The following is a 21,445-nucleotide window of genomic DNA, read 5'->3' on the forward strand; positions in this document are numbered from 1 at the left end:
TACAGGGACTGAAAGGGTTAGATCACGAAAAGCTCACCAAAATTATGTGTTCTCAGCCATTTGAGGAGAGCAGAGTCGCTACTCCTCATCAACACGGGCCAGGCGGTGTGGGCTTCTAGCCAGCCTCCTGGACACCATCCCGGGATGCTGTCATTCCTGGAAGGTGGGATCCATTGGAAGGAGGTCTTTGGGGGGCTTGTGGATGCCCTGGTTGAAGCTTAAAGACATGGCAGCTGTGGATGCCACCTGGTCCTGGACAAGACATAGAAAGTTAACCAATAGATAGGACAATATACCTTGTAAGGTCGTATCTAATTCAAATTCTAAGGTCTTTGGTGCCACATTCCTCAAATGGCTGAACTGACGGCTGAAGATGGAAAACTCTTGGGAGGGAAGGTTGGACTGAACAGTCTCACAGGGTTGTGTCCTGTACGTTCTATTATGTGTGTGTGAGTTGCGTGCATGTGTACAGTCATACTGGATGAAGATATGGTGCTTACTTTAACGATTTAGAGAAGATATTTTGAACTCAGGCCATCTTGATGTGCACAGGGATGATATAACTACATATATGGTTAAAGACAAGCCGGGTTAAGCATTGCAACATGACACTAAACAAGGTGTCTACCTCTATTACTGCACAAAAGTCATTAAATGAGTCACAGTGATGAATTCACCGAAGTCTTGGGGAAAACAATGAAGTTTCCAACACTTTTAGCCCCAAATGTGTGCGAGGCTGTTGTGACCACATAGATGTGAGCATCAGCTGACTCTTCAGCAGGGCCGGCCCAAGACTCCATGGGGCCCTAAGCAAAATTTGATTTTGGCGCCCTCTATTACTGCCAATCATACTGATTATTAATACTGACTAACTTGAGGAAACTTTTCACAATTTACTTGACACCAAACGTTACACTAAGACATGCAAACATACCTTTATTTTTCCATTTTTTTCTCCTCTTCATCTTTCATCCTCTTTCTTTTCTCCGCTCCTGATGGATAAGTCCGTTTTTGCGACAATATTAATTATTGTGTTTTTGTACACAATAATTTTAAATTTTTTTTACTCTTGGGGGCCCCCTAGTGGTCACGGGGTCCTAAGCAGCAGTTTATTTCGCTCTGCTATTCAGTCCCAATCGGAGGGCCACCACGTTACTGAGCAGACAGTATGCTCATCAGCTGCTCAACTGGGCTGCTGGGTATAGACGTGAACTGCCCCCGTCAAACAGCTTTGTGGGTGTCAGCGAGCAGAGCAGGGTCAACGCTGGTCGGGTCATCAGAGCCCCTCACTAGTCTGAACCTTGTCCTTACACAAGAGTTGCACAGGCGAGGTACGTGCAAGGACGCAACATAGTGAACCGGACTGAATAAAACTTGATCCCCAAAGAGAATTTCCACTGTTGTATTATAAATCATAAATGAAAAATGTAACAAAAATAAAAATGAATAATCAAACCAGCCTTGCAGCGCTGAGCTAATGACGTGCAGCGTCAGCAGGTAACGCAAGTGAACTCCTGATTCACAACATGGAAGGAAACACAGCCAACAGTTTCATGTCCAGGTGCAGAGACCCTCCTAACAGATTCAGGAGGGTCTCTGCACCTGGACATGTGCAGGTGCAGTTTATTATCCAGTTTTGCAGAGGAGATTCTGAGATTTTTGAGTCTGAGACTGGTGAGGAAAAACACACCAAGCACCATTTTGGTCATTTCCAGTTGTTTCTGCTCTCTGTATCACGGCAGCGCCCCGCCTCCAGTGACCTCACAAACACATGCTCACAGGTGAGACACGCCCACCAGCGGACAGACGGCATATTGGAAAATATGTGGATGAGAAAAATATCTGCAATTTTAAACATCTTTTAAACTTCTATGTTGACTGATGTCATTAAAACAAACATGAACACCATTATTCCTTTAAGAAGTTTGTACGTCCAAATCCACAACATGAAATATGCAAAGATTTGTATAACCGACTAATAATACATTATTAAATTCATTGGTAACTGATTGAATCATCAATTTTTGTCAACTTTGTCAATTATTCTTTACAGCCATATCGGAAGGTGTGATAAATGTAGAGAAATCCTGGTGGACAAAAATGACCAAAAAGGTCGGTCTTGGAGAAGTTCGGTTAAAGGTGCTGCTTTCTCATCCATGACAAGACGTCAGAGAGGATAACCTTGTGGAGATGCTAGCGTCATAAGGGAGGAAAAGCCAGTCTTCATCTGTAGTGATGTGGGAACCCCTCTGAGTAGATGACCTGGCTCAATGAAGCGGTGTACATGGCAAACAGAAGGGGCCCCAACACCAAACCGTGGGGAACCCCTGTGGTGATCTTATCTTAAAAGTCAAAGGAACAGCCAAGTACTTACTGTGACCTTTTTAAAAACATTTTGATTGCTGAGTTTTTAAAAGAACATCTGTTATCACTTATAAACTCAAGGAGCCGAAAGAACCACCTCCAAGACTGCTAATTTCATATCTTTTGCCAACGTTTATATGAAATAAGATCAATCTACGATTAAAACAACCTTGACTTGTTATATTTTCAATCAATTTTCCAGCACTTTGCTTTGATATAAGAGCTGGATCTGTATTTGTGACACAGCATGAGTTTGTCCTTCGGGGTCCTCGGAGGGAGCGTCATCTTAATTGCTATCGGAAAAAACTTGATCTGAGGAGGCGACTGGGGGGGGTCTCCCAGGGACGATAGTGGCGTCTTCGCCTCAAACTTTGAAGTGTTGAAAGGCAGCACACACACCTGCTCAGCCTCCGGGGTTTATTTATTTGTCTTGTGTTAGTTTTATGACAGAACAGCGGCAGCATAATAACTTTGCTCTGATACACAGACACATTTACACATTTGATGAATGATTTGCATGAACTAATCCTTTAATATTTCATATACACACACCTGCACACATAAACGCCAGCGTTCCAGGCGTGGATAAAGAACTGACTGCAGCTTTGTTTGATATGGAAATGCAGCTGAAGCCGAGCACCCGCGCCCTTCTGATCGCCTCCACGCGTTTCCGAGCATGTTCTCCTCGCCTGGACCGCAGCGAGCGCATCTGTCCGCTGTCGTCGGGGAAAACAACAGCTGATGATTAAAGGAGATTTTACAACAGACGGACAACTAGATGGGTTTTTGTGACACGAAAGGCTGATTCACATAAACGTGCACGAATGCAGACGTGAGCGGTTCGAGCGGCCTCTCAGAGGTTCTGACTTCCAGTGGAGGATATTAACACCCAGATCGGCGGCTCCTGGCACGCTTATCTCAACGCTCCCCTCCAAATGAAACTCTGTCAGATCTGCAGCTCAGTTGGCAGGTTGCAGGAACGGCACAGGAGGAACTTAAAATTCCTCTCAGGGCCAAAACCACCAAAGTAATTTCAGAGTTCAGAGCCAGACGGCGCCGCGACACATCAACAACGTTCAGACAAGCTCACAGAGCTACAGCTGGCGCCGTGACAGAGGAGACGAAGACGCTCCAGAAGAGAAAACAAAGGCGTGATCCTGCAGACAGACAGGACACGAGTAGGACGGACGGCGAGATTACCGGTTTACTTCGAGGCTGAGTGGTAACCTGATGGTTTATACGTTGTGCTCGACCTTGAAAGATCCTCGTGTTCGTTTTTCTGGTGCACCATAAGAAAACCAGTGAACAGAATCAAATGTTAATACAAGCTTTTATTATATCATGCACAATATTTTCCAGCCGGAGTTGCACCTTTTCAAACCACAGAGGTATGAGAGAAATGCACTGTGGTCATCGATCCAGCCCTATTTATATTGAAAAGGAGTCGTTTTGTACGTTATACTGTACGTGCAGATGTTGAACCCTATCTGTGGAGACATCTGTGGGGAAAGAAACCTAAACATGTCCCACTTTCAGCCATATATATCCTGCTGATTGTTTCTTACTTGAGATGTTAACTCAGCAAATACCTAAGATCACTAGAAAACAGGATGGAACCTATCTGTTTTAAAACATCTGTTTCTCTTCTTTGTCTTCCCTTAAAGAAGAACTCAGCTAAACAATCTAGTCCTACAAACCAGGATGTGTTCCTGCGTTGAGAGTAACCACCAGTGTAGAATCTTATAGAAAAACCCTTCAAACCTTTAAACAATGTGATAAAATCCTAACAACCTCTCAGCTGTTATTACACAGCTGCGTAACATAAAATCTGCTTATTTTTATCTGCTAGAATGATCTTCCACTGGCTCCTTCAGGCTTGTTTACCCATGATTTCCAACCCTGAAATGTTGATTTTAGATGCCTAAACCTAACCTGGGTAGACATAAGTGAAGCGTAACATCCTCCTAATATCCACTTTAAGAACTGATATGAGCTACATTAGGAGATATCTTTCCTAGATTGCTGTGTAAGCCTGTAATTGTGCACATTTTAGGAGAGGAAAAAAAGAAAGAGAAAGTGGTGGTGCAACAAACTTCAGCTACGACTGAAGCCTTGCGTGCACTTTGCGTGTCCACCAGCAGGGGGAGCCGAGGCTCCGCGTCAGCAGCCGGACTACTGCAAGCAGGTGACATCTTGCAGCAGTGTGGCTGACTTTACGGTCAAATAGGTGTTACATCCGCAAATAAACGCATATCCTGCGATATTTTCTTCTGTTGTCATGCGGCAAAATTCACAATAGCATCCTAAAACAACAACAAAAACAAAAACACACTGGTCCAGGAGGAAGACAGCGTTTTCTGCATCCAGTTTCTTCAGGGTGCGAGTAAAAGACCGTTCCAGACTTTCTCTTCGTCCTCCTCGGACCTGTAACCTGTAACCTGTAACCTGTAACCTGTAATCTGTAACCTGTAAACTGTAACCTGTAACCTGTAACCTGTAACCTGTAAGCTGTAACCTGTAACCTGTAACCTGTAACCTGTAACCTGTAACCTGTAACCTGTAACCTGTAACCTGTAAGCTGTAACCTGTAACCTGTAAGCTGTAACCTGTAACCTGTAAGCTGTAACCTGTAACCTGTAACCTGTAAGCTGTAACCTGTAACCTGTAACCTGTAACCTGTAACCTGTAAGCTGTAACCTGTAACCTGTAACCTGTAACCTGTAACCTGTAACCTGTACACTGTACACTGTAACCTGTAACCTGTAACCTGTAAGCTGTAACCTGTAACCTGTAACCTGTAACCTGTAACCTGTACACTGTACACTGTAACCTGTAACCTGTAACCTGTAACCTGTACACTGTACACTGTAACCTGTAACCTGTAACCTGTAAGCTGTAACCTGTAACCTGTAACCTGTAACCTGTAACCTGTAACCTGTACACTGTACACTGTAACCTGTAACCTGTAACGTGTAACCTGTAACCTGTAACCTGTAACCTGTACACTGTACACTGTAACCTGTAACCTGTAAGCTGTACACTGTACACTGTAACCTGTAACCTGTAACCTGTACACTGTACACTGTAACCTGTAACGTGTAACCTGTAACCTGTAACCTGTACACTGTAACGTGTAACCTGTAACGTGTAACCTGTAACCTGTAACCTGTAACCTGTAACCTGTACACTGTACACTGTAACCTGTAACGTGTAACCTGTAACCTGTAACCTGTAACCTGTACACTGTAAACTGTAACCTGTAACCTGTAACCTGTAAGCTGTAACCAGGCTGACCTGGTCCCGGCTCCAGTCGTCCGTTGGGTCCTAAAGCTCTATTGTGTACTGAGAACGGCACAAAGAAACGAGTTCCCCGTCCTCCACCTGCCCAATTCTGGCGACTCCTCTTCATCAGCCTTGACTAAGAAGGAGGAACCAGGGTCACATTCACTTCGCTGGAAGCCGACACTATCATTCTTTTCACGCCTCTTTAATTCTTGTCTGATATAGTGGACTCTGAACCAGACTGATGCGCCAACAACTTTCCGCCTGAAACCTTGGAGGACCTTGAAGTCGGCAGCTGCCAGACGTCCGGTTCAGATCCACGTTAAGAAAAATATTTTGAGTAATTTGTCAACCGTCACATGTCAGCATGAAGTTGTCTTCATGAACCTGAGGGGGTCACATAAACAGATCTGAACCTGTCACCACTGACATAACTGCAGCAGCCTCATCGTTTCCATGACCGCTGCATCAGAGATCCAGGAAACCCACGCAGAACTGCAGCCCGGTTCAGCGTCCGTGCACACGTCTGTGTCGCATGTCTGATGCTCTTTGACAACATAGGACAGTTTTTCATGCGCAACTTTACAAGTTTCCTCTGTAACGCAGTTCCAGTATCCTCCACCAGGTGGCGCTGTGCATTCGGCTTTGCAGACATCACTTTTGATAACTTCCCAGCACAACGGTCTGAACTTACACGCGCAGCTGAGTCGAGTCGGCACAGGTCAGCGACCGGGAGTGAGTTACGACCTGAGATGAGCAGCAACGTGTTACTTTTATCACGGTTTTTTCTTTCACAATAGTTAAACCAAAAATAAATAAATAAAAAAATCATGTGGGGAATCGTCTGGAGGATTTAAGGAGGGCAAGTTGCAGCCAGGTGCTACTGACCATCTGCTCTGAATGAAGTGACCATCAGCAGATGTGCAGACCTCTATAAGAGCAGATGCTGAGGTGAGTCTGACTTTAACCTTCAATGCACAACGTGTGTCAAAAGGGACCCGTCTATCAAAGGTGTTTACAGACCAGAACTGCATGAGAACCAAACAGGTTTCATGATCCATGTGAGCATTAAACGTGTTTGAGGCTTCAGCCATCATCCAATCAGGATAGAAGAAGACTGTATGTTTCTATACACAGGAGAGCCCGCCCCCAAAGCTGCTACTGTTGGCTTTTCTATGCAGCTAGGCCTGGTCCTCGGTTCAGGTGTCATTTCCAAAACAATGACACCTGAATTGAAGGCTGATTCAAACGAACAACCTTTTTGACCTTTTGGAGTTTTTGGAGCCAACTCTAACCAGCTCTTCTAGCGCTTCGGTGCTCTGGAGGAAGCTGTATCCTGGTCTTTTTAAGATGTGTAAACGCTCAGTGTTTTTTAGCCGGTATTGTTTATTAAGCACATGAATCGGCTGTGCGTACCTGCCCTTTAATACGAGGAAAACATTAAGCAACAAGTTATAAAAAGAGGGATTTGTTCTTGAAAGAGAAACCAACAACCATTTATTTACATGAATAAAGTCCTGGAGGATGAGTTGTGTTATGTGACCATGTTGAGGTGGAAAAAAGAGAAATCCACAGATGTGAGAAGGTTCTGAATATCTACTCGGAACTTTACATCAGCTGGAGCTGTAACACTGCAGCAGGAGAGCTGAACCGCCGGTCTGGCTAGACACAGTGACCATTTAAACTCTTCTGTCCCGACAGTTAAACACCTGCGACAGAGCAGACGACAGGTGGCGATCTTGGGTTGGTGAACCTCAGCAAATGATCTCCACTTCATTCTCCTCCTGGATGTGCTTCACCTCATCTTGTCTCTCTGTGGCCTCCTCCTCCAAGTCCTGGTCCTCCCTCCCCTCCGAGGCGGGCTCCTCCAGGCGAGCTTCCCTCTCCGGCCCAGGCCTGGTCCTCCTGCCGGCCCGCAGAGTGCCGGGCAGACAGTTTGCCAGGAAGAGAACAGCACAGAGGGCGAGAAGAGAAAAGACAACGCCCAGACCGATCCCCAGCTCTGGAAGACCCCGTTCCCTTTCCTTCTTCTCGCCTCCCGGCTCAGCCTCCTTCTCTTGACCCGGGAAGAAGTTCTTCTCTAAACTGGGCGACAGCACAGCTTTTTCCAGCGCGCCCTGACTGACCATCCATCTGTCGCTCAACTTGTTCCACCGTCTGTTGGTCCTCTCGCCCCGGCCCTTGTCTTCGCCCATACTTCCGCTGCTCACATTCCCACCTTCGTCTTCGTTGGATGTGTAGAAGTCCGCGTCGGAGTCAACCAGCATATCTGAAATATCAAAGCCGAACCCCTCGACCTCATCGTACTTCTTCCCCACTGGCCGGAGGACGTCCGAGTTCAGGTTCACTCGGATCCACCCAGATCCTCTGGCCAGCCGTCTCGTGCTCCGTCCTCCCTCAGAGTCCATCCAGGCCCTCTCAGCATCACTGATGGAGTTGGAGGTGATCAGATGCTCAGTGCAGGCAGAGACCAGAAGTTCTGCCTGAAGTAGAGGTCCGCCGCCATCTCCTTGGGCGAAGATCCGTTGTCCTGGGCTGGGCGTTACCACAACCACCGTTTCAGCCAACGAGGAGAGACGCAGGAAGTGCGGGAGGTCACCGAAGCTGGACAGGAGGGAGGCGGAGTCATCGCTGAACTGGATCCAGACACTGACGGACGCTTCCTGTAGAGGCATGGTGGGACACAGATGCGTTTACAGATCAGTTTCAAGTAGCATCGTCTAGCTCTTGTTGTCTTCCATCCCTATTGACAAAAACCAGACCAGGTAACGCTGGAGTCTTGTCCTGGTTCATCAGTAGCTGATTAATATATCTATTAATATCTGAGCTCAAAGTAAAACACAGACTTCGCTTCCTCGGTCCGGAAGAGCTGCACGGCCGGCGCACAGATGTGAACTCCTCACCTGGTGATGGTTGTGCAGGATGTTGTGAGCTGTCACGGTTGTGGTGATGATGGAAGAATGGGCGGGGTTGGCCTTGACCGACATGCTGAGACCGCTGACCACCTGGACAGACAGGTCACCGGGGATGACGGTGTCAGAGGTCACGATGACTTCACACCTGCCCAGTACACCGTCCCACTGCTCAGATACGACCTGACAGGAAGAGAGAGGGGGACCGTGCTGATGTTCAGAAGGCCAGCATGTGACACCGAACCCATACACAACTATCACATACATGCAGGGATGTTTTTCCCGGTCTTAGACCAATGAGGACATTGTGGGGGCCAAGCGACGCCACCCCGGGATCGTCCACCCTCAGCCAGCTTTGGACCAGATCAGTCACATCAACAAACCAGTCTGACGTCCCGAGGAGCTGCACGGTTTTTCCGTGAACATCTTGAGCTGTGAACTGAGTTAGAATATGGACCGAGGAGCGCTGATACACCGGCACGCACCTGAGGAGACAGGACACACATGAAGAAATGAATCCTTCCTGGATCTCCATGAGGACATTGGTTGGACTGAGTGGTTAAAGGGGTCTCTGCTGTTACTTAAGGGATTAAACTGAGATGCTCTCAATTAGTGGAAAACTACTGTATTGGCCCGAATATAAGATGTTTCCTGATTATAAGACGACCCCCTCTTTTTCAAGACTCAAGTTGGAAAAATGACTTTTTGAACACCAAATTCAATTTTTATGCAGAAAATAATTACAGTACATCTCACACCATACATACTACACCATATTTCACAGCCGCTTTGCAATTGTTTGAAGACTGCCTCATTTACCACCATCTGTTGGGACTCAGCTGGCTGGGCTGCGGAAATATTGGCTTCTGGCAAATGATGAGGCCTTCAGGAGCTCAAGCTAAACTCTCGTCGATGCAAAAGTACTCGTGTTGGACATTGGATGTTTAAAGTCTTCCCCTTGGACATCCCCTTACCCTCTTCTTCAAGATGCCATTGAACAAATTAATTTTTCAACGCTTTCTTGATTCAAAAGTACAGCTCGCGGTAAAACCAAACAACTCCCCACTGAACATCTAACTACAGTTGAATAAGGTAATCAAAGTGAATACCACGAGACAAGGACGAATGTTTCCAGAGACACGCAGACACTGAAGGTACGACTCTACTTCATACCCTTCTTCTGTGAAGAAGTTCCAGCCATCAATGGCATTGAGAACGGGGTCTCCCAACAACACTCGCAGGGGCACTGCAGGGGCCCACACCTTCAGACACACAGAGCCACTGAGCATGCCCAGATTAAACTCCACCTTCGCACACGTGCTTCCCAGCCCGGATTCGCTGCCGTCCACAAAGATGGTGGAACAGTCGCTGGAGACCTTCGACGAAAAAAACGAAATATTACGTCAAGGCAGCTGAGTCAGCATGTGGACCTGAATGAAATGTCACACAGACGTGTCCTACCTTGACAGTGTTCTCGTTGCCAGAGCGGCAGGTGACCGCAGATGTCACGTCTGACACCTTCTCACCATGGCTCATGGCCAGGACCGTGACAGGAAGTGACACGGGTTGGTTGGTCAGTATGGCGGTGTTGATGATGGTGTTAGTCTGTAGGAGGAGGACGAGAAAGCATACCATCAAGACGACCGGACTGCGTTTGTGAAATCTTTATAGATGGGTGAGAAGGACGCACCTCTGTGATGGGAACGATGCCCAAGATGTGTCGATCTGCGAAAGAGAACATGCTCGCCTCTGTCCCGCGTGGCGACAGGTGTTTACCGTGCCCTGAGTACTCCACCCACCAATGAGCAGACACAGTCATGGCAACGTCGAAGCTCCGCCTCAGGCCGTCGACTGACAGACACGCCACCTGCTGGAGGAGAGATGGACTGCGGGCCGACAGAGTTTAGCGACTGAGCTGTTGGTACACTCTACATGTTTACTGCAGCAGGTTGATGTGACCTCTGACACCGCAGAGAAATAGTGAGGCCAGTGTCAAAGCCCTGGGTCTGAACCAGATGTTCCAGTTGTACTTCAGACATCTGGAACAGCTGGTCCCATTGCACACGAGCTGTTCTGAATGTCCAGAGCCACATTTGGAGAAAACCAAACCAACATTTCAACCTCAGACCCACTCTCAGAGCTGGTGCAGGGAGGATGGTCTAGGGTTGTGTTTGCAGCCACAGGACCTGGACACGTGTAGCCGTTGGTACACAGAGGAGTTCATGGTCCTTTCAGAATGCTTTAAAGACAAATGTGAGGACATCTGTCAGATGGCTAAAGCTGAAACCTGATTATGTGACAGGACAATGATCCAAACACAGCAACAAACCTCCATCAGAATGACTACAGACATAGAAGAATGGAGGTTTAAGAGTCCAGACCTCAATCTATGTAAAACGCTGGCAGGACCGGAAGTGTTCTGTTTATAAACCCAAATATAAAAGAACGGACCACAATGGCCTTCTGGCCCACAGCCTGGTCCACGTCCAGTCTGGATGATTGTAACTTTTTGGTCGACCTGTCAAGTCCATCCAGAAAACTACAACTGGTGCCTGCATCACTACCAGGACCCCCCTCCAGGTCGCATGTGTTGGCGCAGCTTCTGTGGCTTCCTATCATGTATAAGACCCTGCTCCCTCACTTTCAGGGTCAGTACTTTGCTTTTTTATGTTTTTGTTCTCAGCCTCACCTGTAATGTTGTTTTGTGGTTCGTTTGTGGCAGAAGATGGAGATCACATCATGTTTAAAGCTTTGGCTTCTCTCCACGGTCACCGCCCACGGGTCGGAGTCTGGCGCTCTCTGAGCCACCGTGGACACCAGGCCCCTCCTCACCTTCATCCTGGAGACACTCAGCTGTAAGAGTTTGCCTAATGCTCACTGGGTTGAAGACCAACACAGTTCCGTCTCACCTGATCACAGCAAAGTGAGAAGTGATGTTGGCCCTCAGATTGACAGACACCCTGATCGGCTGTCCTGTCAGAACCGGACCTCTGTGATACCGGACCACCACATGCCGGTCCACATTCAGCACCTCCACTTGCTGTCCATTCAGACATGCCTGTTCAATCCTCCTCCCGTCTGTCCCGCCGTCTTCCTGCTCCTCCCTCAGAGTTACTGCTTTAATGTGGAAGAGCTGCCTCTGGGACTGAGTCCCGCTGTCCTCCACACATCTGCTCAGAGACGGAGACATCACAGGGGACTGAACCTTAATTCCCCTTTGGTTTTAACCGTTGACTGCTTGAACAGAACTGCATGAGCCCTCTGCAACATAGCCCAGACCTATCTTTAAATATTTTTATCCCTGATTTTTTTCTCATTTTTTATCACCCAGTGCTCCTATCTAAGTGACAGTCCTGGGCATTGCTCCCTCTACCAACCCCGGGAGGGCCCTGCACTGAGCTCAGGTCTCCTCCTTAACCTGAGGAGTGAGCAGGCCGCATCTTTTTCACCAGACAGGGTGGGGTTTCTCCGGCCGGACGTAGCGCGTGGAAGGATCACGTTATTCCGGCCAGATCCTCCCCACCCCATCTGTTCCCCGGTTGGCCAGAGGGGGCATGTATAGCCCAGGACTGTTGCATGTTTTTGTGAGGGTAGCTCACATTAGCTACCAAGGGAACATGGGGAGAACATGCAAACTCCACACAGAAAGATCCTTTCGCCAACCCCACCCAGGGTGTGGGCACTGAAGTCATGGGGGAACTAACACGCACTTCAGCGCCCACAGCGTCCCCGGCGGGAATCAAACCCAGGACCTTCTTGCTGTGAGACGGCTGCACTACCAGCTGCGCCACCGTGCCCCCAGCCCAGACCTATCTAAAGGTGGTTTTGAATCCCATTTGTCAGATTTATGTGGGACACCATCTTGGTGGGAATTGCCACAAGCTTAGCTATGATGCTAAGTAAGCTTACCTTACATTTATTCTGACCCCCGTCTAAATCTGAACGAAACTTCCAAAATAACACCTGCCAGGTGAAATGAGGGTTGCTGGAGTCGTAGGGGTTGGCTACCGGCTCTCACCGCGGCCAAATGCTGTTAGCTGATAGGTCGCCACCCTGGCAAATCTTGGGAGGAAGTTGGCTGCTCGTTGGTGCCAGAGCCAGCTACCTGGTGCTAGCTGGGTAGCCACCTCCAGAACCAGATCGTCCCAGGTCAACCAGAGCTGGCAGTAGCGGTCTTATATATTATCTGTGATATTTTTTCAATAAAGAAAATCATATGTGTGCAGTTCAGCAACGATTTCACTGGGGATGCTCGTCCAAACTGCATTTACACCTCACCAGCTGAGACTGTGATGCGGGTCAGCTGGTCTGACTGCTCCTGATGACTCTGATCATAAGGCTCGGTTTGGCCAGTTTACTTCATTCATACCAGGTACCCATTTCCCAGCTGGATACCCAGAGTAAATCATGTGACCACACAGTAACATACCTTTCTTGGGTCATCTTCAAATCAGCATCTGCGCTGAAGGAAGAGTAGTAAAGCTGGATTTGGTTTCTACTCTGGTCTCGTTGGGCTCCGAGGCCTCGAAGAGCATCCACGCGGGTGGTCTTAAACTTTGGTTGGGATCTAAAACAGGTAGAGATTTCTGTCACAGAGAGCGCCGAGAACAAGACCATCACCTGCCACCCCTTCCACAACACCGTTCTTCTTTACAACATTGCCTCAGATCATGGAGGTTTTACAGCTCTCTGAAGGTCCAACTGGGATGAGGTCTGAGTCTGCGTACATAGGAGATCATGGTCCCCTCGGTGGCCCTGTGGCTAAGTGTAGGCTGCGGGCTCTGAGATGGAGCCATCATCTTGTGTTTTATCGTATTCCTCTGAACACGGTTGGTCTGACCCTCAGACAACCAACGAAGTATTCGGTCATGTGATACACTGCTTTCTGAAGACCGGTTTTGATTTTTCTTCATGTGGAGTGAAACCATGTTGCCTGGCAAGGCGATGTGAACATGCCCACCACATGCCAATCAAAGTCAGCTTTGCTCCCAACTCCTCTGGCTCAGCACCGGCCTGCCACCAGACATTTCCAGCGGGATAAATCGTTTCACATGACGACTCGACGGAAAAGTCAATAATGACCATCATGTTTTCATTGCTAAGCGCGGTAGTATGACAATCACATACGAGGAAGTGATTGGCTGAGCCTGCTGTCAATCAATCATATTAGAAATAAGTTTAATGCTTTATTTAAGCTCTGTTATGGATGTGAAATCAAACTCCAGGTGGGAGAGAGCATGTAGGATCATGGACTGAGAAAAAGCCAGAGTCATCCGCACCGAAGACAATAAACACCAGCGCAGGATCAGGGAGGCCATAGAAATCAGGAAGCGGGGCCCGGGGACCTTCTACAGCAGGGGTGTCAAACTCATTTCACATCGGGGGCCACATATGGCCTCGGTAGATGTCAAGTAGGCTGGACCATTAAAATTATACCACACATGCTATATTATAGCATGTATGGAAGTCGCACTCAAAATATCATGTCTTTCCTTTGTTTTGGTGCAAAAAAGCGCAAGAACATTAGGAAAATGTTGAAATTCAATGAAAATTCCTTTTACAAAACATTTCATGGAACACCTCATATTTCCTTAGACAAATGTGCAATTTACTTTTATCATTCACATATATGCATTGCAACTGATCCCACCGATTTGTGCAAAGGCACAAAACTTTAAACAATTAATTGGTATTGAAAAATATAGTAATGCACTTTAAGATTAAATGAGATTTATAAAAAGCAGATGGCGCATTGATACCGCTGTTGTCTTCTACTCTGATCAAAACAGTGCGCCCCCTAGCGGATAATACATGAATTGCATCTTATTAAAAATTTGAATTCCATGTGTTTTATGCATTTTTTCACTTTTAAATTATCCCGCGGGCCTGATCGAACCTCTTTGGGGCCGGTTCCGGCCCGCGGGCCGCATGTTTGACACCCCTGTTCTACAGGGACGAGGGAGGCTACATGCTCTCTCCCACCTGGAGCAGCAGGATGGAGGGGGGAACGGACAGCAGAGGGCGGGACTCACCTGTCAAATCTGACGGGTGAGTCACACCTCCCTTTTAACATCAGTTGCTAACAACGGATCTTGTGACTCTGATCAAGGTAAAAGGAATTGCTGAAACATGTTGGTAATCAAAAAAAATAAATGTTTTTGTCGAACAAAAAGATTTAGAAAATGTAATTGTAAATGTGTTTATGTAGTCTCTAAAGTTGGACATTTTAACCTGGAGGTCAGTGGAGATGGACTTTTGTAGCTAGTTTCTAACGGCCAGTCGAGGAACTGTAATAAGACTGAAGTTAAAAGTTAGAGGGTTGACACTTGGTCTGACTAATGAATTGTTGTTGGGACGTCCACTCCTGGGAAGACTCAACCGTTTTGACAGTTTTTTACTTGTGAATGATCATTCTCGTTGTAGAACGTTGAACTCTATTTAGATTTGGTTTTATAACCATTTCCAGATTCATTTACAGCATCATCTTGCTAAGACAGTTGCTGATGTCTTTCCTTTTTAGCATTTTGTTCACACACCAGAATGATCCAGATCAGAAAACTTTTCCTTGATGATTAGCAGCACCTGGCTTGAAATTACTCTCCTAAAACCTACAATGACAGTCAGGAGCTTCCTTTTCTGTTTCGGCCTCATTCTTCTTAAATATATAATGGCACGTTGAAAACATTTAAACAAGGTTTTGGGGTTGTAGGTTTCTTATATTCTATTAACCTGAGATGCTCTCAATTAGTGGAAAACTACTTCTTTTCCGTCTTTCTTAAACCTGCTTTAGAGGAGTTGCATACCGAAGGCTGGCCGTGTTGCCATGACGATGGTGGCCACGCTGCTGCGTCGGTGCCCAGCGGTGACGGTGGACGGTATCGTACCGCTTGTGCCAGTCCTTTTGTGACTGGTCGGTGAGTGGATCCTGATCCCTTAACCAATCACCAGGTAGCGTCAGGGTGACCAGACACAAGCCTAGAGGATGCTGGGAGAGGAGATGGAGGGTCAATTCAATTGTATTTATATAGTGTTTATTACAACAGAAGTTGTCTGTAGGCGCTTTCCAGAGACCCAGAACATGACCCCAAAGCAATTATTACATAAACAGCAATTATTACATAAAGGGCCCGATTTACTAAGATCCTAAATAAAGAGTACTAAATTGCGTGTGCGCTGAAAAAGTTTGCGCATGCTGTTGTTGTGTGTTTTGCGGGTGATCAACTAAGATTGCGTGCGCAATTGATAACAGGTGCAAACCTCAGTATTTAAATGAGGTGTTGCGCGTCTTACGGTTTGCGGCGCAAACTTTGCGCCATGGAGAGTCTGGATGGAAAGCAGGATATAGTCGCAAGCGCAAAATGAAATTTGACGAGTTGGAGTTAGAGATATTAGTGGAAGAGGCAAATTGTTGTGCCGTATTCAGCACCCCTGCCGTGAAAAGCACCCCCTCGTATATTCAATGATAAGTAGACCAAGAAAAAAAACAACACACTGACACTTCAATATATTTATATATACACACTCACACAAACACATACTTAGGAGTTTATATTATATATATTTACAAATATTATGGAAGACAACACAGTAAGCAGGCTATTAATTAATGACATCAATAACCATTCACCCGATTTATTTTTTTTTACCCGAATCCATGAGCGCATTTAAACATGAATCATTAACACAAAACTGGACGCTAAACAGAACATGACACGGAATGAGAATATAATTTTTGTCAGACGAGGGGGTTCTTTTCACGGCAGGGGTGCTGAATACGGCACAACACCGGGGTATGACAACTGCAGAACAAGTATAGGCGCACAATGAGAAACACTTTTTTCTCCATGAAAACACGTGATTTATTTATTATCACAAATAAAAAAATGAATGTGCCTCCTGTGGCAACCTTTTATAAATAAAATATTTCTCCTTTTGCATGTGGAGATTAGCACCTTCCTTTCGAACGTATTAAATATAGACGCAATCACAATCCACGCAAAAACTTTCAGGCTTGGTAAATCTCATTGCGGGTGGTAAAAGGAGATATTTGCATTTTCCCCTCCCAGTATTTAGCGATTTCTGGCGGGTACGCCCCATATTGATTATTCATCAGGGCAAAAGTACTAAATGGATTGCGTGTGCTATTTTGCTCATTTGAGAGACGCAGTCCTCTTTGCACGCTGTTAGTAGATCAGCTCGCACTTTGGTTTGGGGGTGCTGTCAAGTTTGCACACGTTTTTACACACGCAAACCTTTAGTAAATCGGGCCCAAAGTCAGGAGGTCAGGAGGAGAAGCATCCAGAGAAGCTGCTCCTCACCTGGGGGATGCAGGAGGCCTTGCGCTGCTCCGTCTCCTTGAACGCGTGCAGGGTGATGCAGGTCCCCTGGGTGCCGATGTCATCTCTCTTATGAAACAGGACCCTCACCCTAAACCTCTCCACCCCTGCCTCATCCATCTCTCTCTCCACATTTTCTGAGAGGGGGGAGGCATGTACTGACGGAGAACTCAGTAGGAAAGGCTCGGACACGAGCTGTGGAAGGAGATGCAAGGCTGTGGGTGAACCGCTACCCTCTTTAGTTGTGTTTGTAAGGAGTTACCCGTCCTCACCTCCTTACCTGTGTAACAGAGTAAGGGCCAAAGGAAGCCTGGAGGACGGGGGTCGGCGCCTGGCTGGGCCACGGCAGCATGAAAAAGCTCTGAGAGGACGAGAAGGGGCTGGAGTTGGAGAAGAGAGGGTCTGGGTCAAGCTGGGAAAGAGGGAGGAACTGCCAGTGAGGAGGGAAGACTGACATCCGGACCGGGAGGGAGAGGGGGGGCTGCAAGAGGGATGGAGGGGCTGAAGGGAGGAAAGAAGGATGGTAGTGCCACAATGCAGGATTGTCATCACATTTTTAACTCATGCTATGACAAATACAGACCAGCAGGACTCGACCAGGAGCCAGACGTCTGAAAATCTGGATCCTGAATTATTTACGTGTCAGACACAGAAACGGCAGATACGCACGTCCCCTTCCTGTTTAAGAACCACATCAGAGAATTAACCACTAAAGGTGGATATTAAAGGCCTTTGAATATTTTAGAGGCAATCTTTGAAGAAAATAGTGAAAATTAGAAAATGTGAGGATTAGCGGCTGAAAAGAGCAGCAAAATGAGCAAAATTATGTTTTTGATGTTAATTCCTTACAAGCAACGATTATTCCCAAAAGAACAGTTAAAAACAGTTAAAAACTGTTCTTTCTCCCAGACAGAAATAAACCATCATAAACTATCCATTCATTCATCCATCCATCCACCCATCCATCCATCCATCCAACCATCCATCCATCCATCCAACCATCCATCCATCCATCCATCCATCCACCCATCCATCCATCCATCCAACCATCCATCCATCCATCCATCCATCCATCCATCCATCCACCCACCCATCCATCCATCCAACCATCCATCCATCCATCCATCCATCCATCCATCCATCCATCCAACCATCCATCCATCCATCCATCCATCCATCCATCCATCCATCCATCCATCCATCCATCCATCCATCCATCCATCCATCCAACCATCCATCCATCCATCCATCCATCCATCCATCCATCCATCCATCCATCCATCCATCCATCCATCCATCCATCCATCCATCCATCCATCCATCCATCCATCCATCCATCCATCCATCCATCCATCCATCCATCCATCCATCCATCCATCCATCCATCCTTCCATCCTTCCACCAATCATCCATCCAACCATCCATCCATCCATCCATCCATCCACCCATCCATCCATCTGTATAACCATCCATCCATCCATCCATCCATCCATCCATCATCCATCCTTCCACCCATCATCCATCCATCCATCCATCCATCCAACCATCCATCCATCCATCCATCTGTACAACCATCCATCCATCCACCCATCCATCCAACCATCTATCCATCCACCCATCCTCCTTCCATCCATCCATCTATTCATCTGTATATCAATCCATCAATCTTCTGTATCTTCTGTATCTGTGTTGTACCTCTGATCATAGTAATAATCACTACAAAGACTCACCCAGTATAGAAATCCATAAGAGCAGCAGCTCCGGTTGTCTAGGCGACCACATGGTGGACCAGCTGACGCTATAAACCTCCTGCAACAAACATGATCAGTTACTAGGAAGACTTGTCTGAAGTTGATGACCAACAACATAAAAGAAGGATTAAGCCAAAGGGGGGGGGGGTAGCATTTCAACCCAGAAGAGAAGCAAAACTCAAAGCTGAAACCGGTTGATATCAGAACAAAAACAGCTTTAGCTGATGTACTCAGAACAAGAGCGTCAGCATCAACCCTGTACTAAGTCTGGATTTAGCTTGATTCATAATTACTGACTTGAACTGATACGTAGTGTTAAGACGCCTGAAAAACATGAACTAACATACTAGTATTATCTCAGAGCAGCTAAACACCTCAAAATAATTGTGCAGTTAAAGTGAGTATCAGAAAAGGCTCAAAATCTAGACATGATGCCCAATCAATGCCCAAGAAATCAGTATCAGACAAACGACCATATGTATCGATGTGTAATTCACATCGGTTCATTTCATGTTTAGAAATAAAACTGCTACCCTGTCTGGTGAAAAGATGCGGCCTGCTCACTCTTCAGGTTAAGGAGGAGACCTGAGCTCAGTGCAGGACCTTGGTAGAGGATAGCAATGCCCAGGACTTTTACTTAGGTAGGAGCACGGGGTGATAAAATGGGGGAAAAAACCGTGATAAAAATATGTCAAAAAAATAAATAAATAAAAAATAAAACTGCTCCAGTGTGGACGCGGCGTTTGGCCCAGTCCCACTTGCACGCATTGGAAACGTCCCTAACGGCACCATCCATTCGTCTTGAACGGACTGACGCCAGTCATTGCAGGCGAGTGTTGGCTCCATCAGTGGGAACATCGCTTCAAAGTTGGAACATTTTCAGCCTTGAGCATCAAAATATTGCGTTGTTTCCACGCGGCTCGTGCTCGCCGGTGTAACCGTAAAGGTATGCGCCTCTGGGTTTGACCAGAGCGCCTTGCAAGGGTTACCATCTCAGTCGCCTTGCTTTTAAGCATTTTGTATGATATAATATTTCCTGAGCAAGTCCATAAATATCTTAGCACGCAACTGACTGTAAAATAAAAACAATAGTTTTAATAATTTAATGCTGAAAAGACTTATTGGTCTGCACTCGCTCTGCAGCTCTGCAGCTCTGCAGCTTCTCTGACGTAGATCACCTGAAGGGGCTGGTAGCCACAGCTAACTTTGATTGACATGTGGTGGGCGTGTCCCGTCGGATTCCCCCGTCACCGATACGTTCACTTATTTCTACGGTTCATGATTGCAGAGGAGACTAACCTGCTGTTGGAGCCCCTAGTGGTCAGAGGAGTAACTGCAGTTTAAAAAATCCTGGTTCGGAACTAGACACACACACACAAACACACGTATTACCAACCTGCCTCTCTTTCAGCTCCAGATTCCATCATCCGTCTCCTGGTTGAGGGATTTTAAAACAAAGATCACCAGTTCCAACAGAAATCTGCTTCAATAATCTATAAATGAAATAAAAAGTTGGTTAGCTGCTGTTTTGAACCTGGACTCTCTGTCTCCCCTCCCTCTCTGTGCAAGATAAACACAAAATACCGATTTTAAAAGCCTGATAATCCTCTGCACATCCCTCCTCCCATCCCATTGTTACTTTTTGTTCTCATACTCTCTCACATCTGCCCTCTCCTTTATTCTTTGACTCTCCCCTCACACCTCACAGAGAGGAGGATGTCGTCCCCGTCACGCAGCAGCAGGTGTGGCAGCAGCGGAAACACACGCTGCAGTTACGGCATGGACTCTGTAACACATGCTGGAACTGTTCTGGTCTTCTGGACCATCAGAGTGGCAGGAATGTTCTCATCCTGAAGGCTTCTGAGCTCAAGAAGTCTCTTGTGTTTAATCGCTGCGTTGTATACACGTGCAGGGCTGTCAGTTTACACAACATCCTTATTTCCAGAATCAGACCCAGCAGCCCTAGACTGGATGGATGGATGGATGGATGGATGGATGGATGGATGGATGGATGGATGGATGGATGGATGGATGGATGGATGGATGGATGGATGGATGGATGGATGGATGGATGGATGGATGGATGGATGGATGGATGATGGATGGATGGATGGTGTTTCTTCCAGCGGTGGTGTTATCAGCCCTCAGCTGGCAGGGTCGCACCATGGAAACAGGTTGCAGCTCAGGAACCTTCGTCCTTTATTATCGACTTTTGATTTCACTGGGATTTATCCGGACTCGCTGTACCCGCCGTGCTCTCGTGTGTTCGAGCTACTTTCACGTGTTATACATGCGTTTTACCCGCGTATGAATGAGTCTGTACAGTAGGGTGGGGGGTTGCTGGGGGGTGCAGGGGAGCAGATGGAGCTTAGAGGACAATAGATCTGACTGTAAGAGAGAGATTACCAGACGAGGGAGCAGAGTCTGCCGCCACATCGAGGTATAAAGGTTAGAAACCCTCCGAATATCCTGTTTTCTGTGTAAAACTCATAGATTTGTGTGCAAGAAGAACTGGACAACCACTCTGTGACATCAGCGTTGTGAAGAGTCTGAGGCCTGGTCTTCTGGAGTCCGGTCAAGGGGTGAGACATCAGTAGACGTCTCAGAGAAGCAACTGTTGCTGCACATCAATATGCAAAGAGGCATAAAAGCATTTCTGAACCAGGTGCAGCTGCTGGCAACATTAACTTTACCCGGACTTCACAGGTTACTGATGATGTGCAGCGTTCATAGGGGTCCTGTTTCTCATCTCAGCTAGATTTCAAACCCTTTCCCCGGTGTTTTCCAGGACCAGAGTGAC

The 21,445-nt window shown here is 46.8% G+C and overlaps 1 protein-coding gene across 3 annotated transcripts; it reads right to left on the bottom strand.

Annotated features, from left to right (window-relative positions):
* Positions 1-7,028: 7,028 nt before the first annotated feature.
* On the bottom strand, positions 7,029-20,268 carry tmem132a (transmembrane protein 132A). Of its 3 annotated transcripts, none has more exons than XM_061724301.1 (14): positions 20,042-20,268; positions 18,625-18,703; positions 17,175-17,255; positions 16,877-17,089; positions 15,362-15,543; positions 12,988-13,125; positions 11,468-11,728; positions 11,248-11,397; positions 10,249-10,444; positions 10,020-10,163; positions 9,732-9,934; positions 8,824-9,043; positions 8,550-8,741; positions 7,029-8,309 (listed from the first exon to the last, which is right to left on the bottom strand). In XM_061724301.1, the coding sequence occupies exons 3-14, from the start codon at positions 17,244-17,246 to the stop codon at positions 7,401-7,403; spliced, it is 2,880 nt and encodes a 959-aa protein (XP_061580285.1). In that variant the 5' UTR covers positions 17,247-17,255; positions 18,625-18,703; positions 20,042-20,268; the 3' UTR covers positions 7,029-7,400. The 3 variants fall into 3 exon arrangements, with proteins under 3 accessions (XP_061580285.1, XP_061580279.1, XP_061580273.1); XM_061724295.1 differs by having other exon boundaries at positions 17,175-17,306; XM_061724289.1 differs by having other exon boundaries at positions 17,175-17,395.
* Positions 20,269-21,445: the final 1,177 nt, after the last annotated feature.

Source organism: Cololabis saira, chromosome 1, assembly GCF_033807715.1.
Source record: "Cololabis saira isolate AMF1-May2022 chromosome 1, fColSai1.1, whole genome shotgun sequence".
NCBI lineage: Eukaryota > Metazoa > Chordata > Actinopteri > Beloniformes > Belonidae > Cololabis > Cololabis saira.